The sequence below is a fragment of the Ovis canadensis genome, chromosome 1 (genome assembly GCF_042477335.2).
Source record: "Ovis canadensis isolate MfBH-ARS-UI-01 breed Bighorn chromosome 1, ARS-UI_OviCan_v2, whole genome shotgun sequence".
Taxonomy (NCBI): domain Eukaryota; kingdom Metazoa; phylum Chordata; class Mammalia; order Artiodactyla; family Bovidae; genus Ovis; species Ovis canadensis.
This window is the reverse complement of record NC_091245.1, coordinates 102,658,333-102,665,146: the sequence shown is the minus strand read 5'-3', so window position 1 is coordinate 102,665,146 and position 6,814 is coordinate 102,658,333. Positions and strand designations below refer to the sequence as shown.

The 6,814-nt window shown below is 56.1% G+C and overlaps 1 protein-coding gene across 1 annotated transcript; it reads left to right on the top strand.

The window, feature by feature from the left end:
- Positions 1-1,449: 1,449 nt before the first annotated feature.
- LINGO4 (leucine rich repeat and Ig domain containing 4) lies at positions 1,450-4,897 on the top strand. The gene has a single exon (XM_069542407.1). The coding sequence runs from the start codon at positions 2,440-2,442 to the stop codon at positions 4,222-4,224; it is 1,785 nt and encodes a 594-aa protein (XP_069398508.1). The 5' UTR covers positions 1,450-2,439; the 3' UTR covers positions 4,225-4,897.
- The last annotated feature ends 1,917 nt before the right edge of the window (positions 4,898-6,814 follow it).

Here is a 6,814-nt window from a genome sequence, read left to right as displayed (position 1 = left end):
TGATGCCACCCTCCGGCTTCTCCGGTAAGTGCCCCCACCTCCTGTCCTGGAGCTGCAGCTGCCCTTCTCCATAACATGCTCAGAGACAAGGCCAGACCCACAAGGGCTAGAGGGTTTGTGCCCACTCTGCCCCCAGCCCACCATTGATCTTGGCCCTTTAGGACTTTAATGGGAAAAGTAAGATGTCCCAGGTGCCCCTGGGCAAAAGGACTCCAAGGAGCTCTCCCTCCATTTCCCAGGCGCTCTACTTCTGGGAAGGATTATTTTGCAGTCAGTGTGGATATTCCAGAGATCTTTCCTCCAGGAGCCCCCCTGCCCCCGGTGTAGTTCCCCATGCTTCACTCAGGTCTGCTTTAAAGAGGCTGTCCAGTATCAAATGTGTCCCTGGACTGGCACACAGAGACAAGAAGAAAGACCCCTACTTCTTGAGGGTGATGCCCCTGGACCCCAGCCCACATGAGGAGAGAAAGAAGTGGTTCTGACACCTATCTCTTCCTGCAAAGTGGCTGGGAGCCAGTCCCATACCCACGGAGCTTAGCAAAGGAAGCTTGTGATTACATTAGCTACCTTTAAAGAGAATGGGGCCGGACCTGCCAGCCCCTGGCTGGCAGGCTCTGGAGACTAAGAAGATGCTCACAAGAGTGGGAAGGGGGAAAGCTGGGTTACACGCTTCACCGCACTTTTGCTGAATGCAGGAAAGAAGGAAGAGCAGGAACTGCAGCAGTAGTGATAAAGAGCTAGCTGTCAGGTGGACTACCCAGGACAGGCACTGGGGGAGGGAGGCCAGGGATGAGGGAAGCTGGGACATTGCTCCCTGGAGAATTCTTAGCATGCCATCCATACCTGTTAGTTTGGGATAGGGAACAGAGGAGCCTGCTCAGCAGCCCCAGCTGGGCCATTCTTTCTCATGCCCAAGCCTCAGAACAGTGTCCCACGTCCCTTGCTCTTTCGGCCTCTTTCCTCTTTCCTGAACTACTGTGGTCCTCTGAAATAGCTGTAGGGTAGCCACCTGAATGATCCTTGTGGAAGGGGGGATAGCGTGGGAAATAAAGGGGGAAAAAAAATCACACTAACTCCTAAACTGTCTTTCCTAAGTCCCACCTGGGAGAAAATGGCCCATGTGGTAGAAAGCTGACCTCATAGGGCCCAGAAAGTCAGAAGTCTGAAAGGTCAAAAGTGACTGGGATCTGCCTCTAGAAAGAAACCCAGGCATCCTGCCTCCCAGGGAGCATTAATTCACTCTCGCCCTGTCTCTGCAGCCATCTCTTACCAATTCCAGTACTTCCCCTCTCTTGGGGTCCCAGTGGTCATTGAACAGGGGGGGTCCATGGCATCTTCTCTCCTCTGTCACCTCATTCAGCCGCCAGTGGTCATCACAGTCACCATCTTCCTAATTTTTCCCAGGCACCTGGCACCCAGAAACTTACTTTAAGTTGACAGACTGGGCACACAGCCTGTGCCGAGATCTCCTATGCCAGCCAAGGGCCTGCTTACTCCCACCACAGTATCTGGTCAGACACTGTCCCTCCTCACTCGTCTGGGCCTCCTTGGCTCCCGGTGTGTCTCTTGTGCCTTTCTCAGGCGGCAGAGGCCAAAGGCAACAAGAGATCTCTCTCAGACTCCCACATGGGGTTTGAATCAAAACACCACAGAGGGGCATGAGAGAAGCCTAAGTCTGAGGACCAAGCAAACAATGCTCGGCCTCTCTTGGGTCCCTTATACCCAATGTCATCTACAGAGGAGGTGGGCTGCCCTTGGGGCTCTGGTGAGGGATTCACGTGTGCCCTGCATCCTCTGCCACATTTAATGTGTAGCTTGGCTGTCATCCATAAGGCGTTCTGGGGAGATTGCCTCATGTTAGTCTGGGGCCTCGGGCCCTGGGCCAGGCTGGAGGAAGGCAGAGAGGCAGTGAGTGGAGCTTGGGGGGCCGAATTGAGGCCCACATGCTTCCCAGGCTTGGATGACTTAGTCAAGGTGAGGCCTCTCTCTGATCAGGATCCAGGGGTATGACCCCCATAAGCCTTAGACAAAGCTGTGGGCAGATGAATGAGAGAAGGGTGGGCAGAGAGGGACAGGGCAGAGACTAGGAGAGCAGCTCTCGAGAGAAGGGACCTGGGTATTTCTGGATCTCTGAGACAGAGGGTAACTCAAAAGTTACTTCCCTGCTTCTTTCTGTCCTGTTCCCATAAAATCTTCCCCACTGGGCTAGGGTTCCAAGAGCTAGTAAGCACTCGGCCTGTTACCCAGGGGTGGTGGAGGGGAGCAGAGAGTCCCCAGAGAGGAGTCTCCAGGGAGCGTACTGCACACTACCCGGCCACACTAGGACAGGTAGCTCAATCCCTCTCCTCTACGGAGGCTCAGGGAAATCCATAGTACCCATCATCTGAGCCACTTTCCAAAAAGGGCCATGTCATCCTCTGTTCCAGGAGCAAAGAGGGCATGGCTGTGGCCACAGCTCCAAAGCAAGCCTGGCCCCCATGGCCCCCCGTCTTTCTCCTGCTCCTCCTGCCGGCAATGGGAAGCAGTGGCAACTGCCCTGCTGTGTGTGACTGCACCTCCCAACCCCAGGCAGTGCTTTGCGCCCACCGACGACTGGAGGCTGTCCCGGGGGGACTCCCGCTAGACACTGAGCTCCTGGACCTGAGTGGAAACCGCCTATGGGGGCTTCAGCAGGGAATGCTGTCCCGCCTGGGCCAGCTCCGGGAACTGGACCTGAGCTACAACCAGCTGTCCACCCTGGAGCCAGGGGCCTTCCACGGCCTGCGCAGCCTACTCACCCTGAGGCTGCAGGGCAACCGGCTGCGAATCATGGGGCCTGGGGTCTTCGCGGGCCTGTCTTCCCTCACACTGCTGGACCTTCGCCTCAACCAGATCGTCCTCTTCCTTGATGGCGCTTTCAGGGAGCTAGGCAGCCTCCAGCAGCTGGAGGTTGGGGACAACCACTTGGTGTTTGTGGCTCCGGGAGCCTTTGCTGGGCTGGCCAAACTGAGCACCCTCACCCTGGAGCGCTGCAACCTCAGCACTGTGCCTGGCCCAGCCCTGGCCCGCCTTCCAGCACTGGGGGCCCTAAGGCTCCGAGAACTGGACATCGGGAGGCTGCCAGCGGGGGCGCTGCGGGGGCTGGGGCAGCTAAGGGAGCTGGAGATCCGCCACTGGCCAGCTCTGGAGGCTCTGGAGCCAGGGAGCCTGGGCGGGCTCAATCTCAGCACCCTGGCCATCACCCACTGCAACCTGAGCTCGGTGCCCTTCCAAGCACTGCACCACCTGAGCTTCCTCAGGGCCTTGGATCTTTCTCGGAACCCCATCTCAGCCATCCCAGCCCGCAGGCTCAGTTCCCTGGTGCGGCTCCAGGAGCTCCGACTGTCGGGTGCCTGCCTCACCTCCATCGCGGCCCACGCCTTCCATGGCTTGACAGCCTTCCACCTCCTGGATGTGGCAGACAACGCCCTTCAGACACTGGAGGAAACAGCCTTCCCTTCTCCAGACAAACTGGTCACCCTGAGGCTGTCAGGTAACCCCCTGACCTGCGACTGCCGCCTCCTCTGGCTGCTCAGGCTCCGCCGCCGCCTGGACTTTGGCTCCACCCCACCTGCCTGTGCTGGCCCCCAGCACGTCCAGGGGAAGAGCTTGAGGGAGTTTTCAGACATCCTACCTCCAGGGCACTTCACCTGCCGACCAGCCCTGATCCGAAAATCCGGGCCGCGCTGGGTCATGGCCGAGGAGGGGGGGCATGCCGTTTTCTCCTGCTCTGGAGATGGGGACCCAGCCCCCACTGTCTCCTGGATGAGGCCTCAGGGGGTTCGGCTGGGGAAGGCTGGGAGAGTGAGGGTCCTACAGGATGGGACGCTGGAGATCCGCTCTGTGCAACTCCGGGATAGAGGGGCCTATGTCTGTGTGGTCAGCAACGTGGCAGGGAATGACTCCCTGAGGACCTGGCTGGAAGTGATCCAAGTTGAACCACCAAATGGCACTCTCTCTGACCCCAACATCACCTCGCCAGGGATCCCAGGGCCATTCTTCTTGGACAGCAAAGGTATAGCTATGGTGCTGGCGGTTGGCTTCCTCCCCTTCCTCACCTCGGTGACCCTCTGTTTTGGCCTCATCGCCCTTTGGAGCAAAGGCAAAGGCCGGGTCAAACATCACGTGACCTTCGACTTTGTGGCACCTCGGACCTCTGGGGATAAGAACTCTGGGGGTAACCGGGTCACTGCCAAGCTCTTCTGACCTTTCCTTCCACAGTGGGGCCTCATCTAGGCCAGCTTCAGATACCACAGTGGGAGAGAACCAAGGCTGCTTGGACTGGACATTCATCCCAAACGGCCCAGATTTTCCCCACTTTCTGCCACACCACGCCAGCAGCAGATGCTGCCTCCTCATAGCCTGTCTCCTCAGGCTTTTGCAGTTTAAGGATAGCATTGTCATCTCCTCCCTGAGAGTCCCAGGAAACGGAAGGTGTAGATCCTGCAGTCAGCCCAGCCCTCCCCGCACACCACATACAAAGCAGGACCTATAACCCTCCAGTCTGCCAGCCTAAACTCCACACACACTTACACATACCCTGAATAACCAACGCCAATTGCCAACCACAGTGATAAGGCTACTTCAGGGGTGGGGCTGGAAAGTGCAACTGCTTCTTGGAGTCTGCTCCTTACCCAGGTGGTGTCCCTCTCTCCCTCCCGCTGCTCTATCCCCTCTCTAGGCACAAGGAACTAGGGCCAATGACCTCAAGCTAGAGAGAAGAGGATGTGACGGGGTACTGGGGATTGGGGGGAGGGGCACAGACTACACACTGGCACGGGGTCTGCATGAGCCCCCCACCCCCATCATATCATTAAAGCTGCTGCCACATCATTAAACCTGCTATCTAAAGGCCAAGACAGTGGCAGCCACAACTAAATGTGATGGCTCAGTTTTCTTTACTTCAGTCTTTTCCGCCCCTTCTTTCTGTCAGAATCCCGCTTCCCGCCCCTCTGCCTGCCTGTTAAGCCTGTAACAATGACCTTGCCTGAATCTAACAAGCCTGACAGCCAAAGGTCTATGCAAAGCGTTGCCGCCAAGCCTGAAAAGATCAGCACCCCCAGGCCATTTTCATGTCAGCCCTTTCCTCTGTGTGCTCCATTTCCAGAGTTGGAGGAGAGAGTCTCTGCCTTCCAAAGGATCCCTCTGCAAAAATTCCAACCCAGGACACCCAGCTCCTCCCCTTTCTTTCTCATTCTGGTTCAATCTCCCGACTGTTCCTGTTGTGCAGAGCCCTAGTGCCCTTGGTGGAAAGCAAGAGAACCTCCACAGAACGAGAATCTGCAGCTGTCAAAGGAGAGAGACCCAGAACACAACAGGACTAGGTTTGGAGGAGCAAGGTGGGAGGGGCACTGCGAGCTCTAGTGAAAAAAGTGGAGGGAAGAAGGAGCAGCAGGAACTACATGCCTTTCCGCTGTCCTTATCGAGACCCCAGATGCTGAGGTGGAGTGGGAGGAGAAGATGCTGACTGCCTCTGAGTGTGCTTCAAAGAGAGGGCAAAGCAGTGTCAGAAAAAGTGGAGATGCTGAGAGCTCAAGAGAAGTAGAAGCAGCCTCAGCATCAAAGGAAGGGTAGGAGTGAAAGGAGAGGAAAGGAGCTGGGAGGAGGGACCGAGAAGTGGAGAGTCACGAGGTCCCGGGGAGCCTCTCTTTCTCCCTCCCTCTCTCTCTCTGCAGCAGCATCTGCACAGCATCCTCAGTTCCCCTCCATCTTCTGGGCCCCCACCCATGCCTCACCCAACAATCCACAAGCATCATCGGGTTCCAAGCCATTCCTGAAGTCATAGTCCTTGCTCTGGGGAGACTCTACTCATTAGAAGACCCCCAGCCCAAACTATCCCTGACAGGTGAGAGAAGCTGGCGCTGTATGAAGGCAGCCAGACTTCACCAGAAGGCAAACTCTTCAGTGGAGCCGAGGTGGGAATGTGGGGGTGGGGTGGAGAGGACGCAGAGGTGACTGTGAAACCCAGCAGTTTGGAGAGTGAGGCTGGGGAATCAGGCAATCTTGAGTACCCTGGAGCCTCCAACCCTGCCCTCCACCATGCACAGACAGCTCTCTTAGCCTTGCAGCAACCTCTCCTCTCCAGGTTGTAAGACACCAGAAAGGTTCCCCTGGGGCACGTCCCTCTTCCCCCATCTCCAAAATCTTCTACCAGCTGCTTGTTAGACTGGGACTTGGGGGATAGGTGCCAGAAGTTCTCGTTTCAATTGTGCACACTGCAAAGCAGAAAAGGGCAGAAGCAGCACTGCGGTTCTGGGAAATCTGCTCTGGGAAGCACCCCCTCCCTGAGGCAGTGTGGAACAGACGACGTGTGTCTAGATCAGGAGCTGCTGCTGCCTGCGCCCCACGGCCTCCAGAGCAGCCCAGGAGAGACAGACTGAGAGTCACTTGTGCAGTGCTGTGCTTAGTCACTCAGTCATGTCCATCTCTTTTCAACCCCAGGGACTGTAGCCCCGCAGGCTGCTATGTCCATGGGGATTCTCCAGACAAGAATACTGGAGTGGGTTGCCATGTCCTCCTCCAGGGGATCTTCTCAACCCAGGGATTGAACCCAGGTCTCCCGCATTGCAGGTGGATTCTTTACCAGTTGAGCTACCAGGGAAATCCCGTGAGTCACTTAGGTGATTTCAAATTTTCTGGTATCACATTGGAAAAAAAAAAAAAGCAACAGATACAATTAATTTTAAGACTATAGTTTATTTAACCCAGTGTACCCAAACTTTGATCATTTCAACATGTTATCAATATAAAAATGAGTGATGAAATATTTCACATTACCTTTTCATACTAGGCCTTT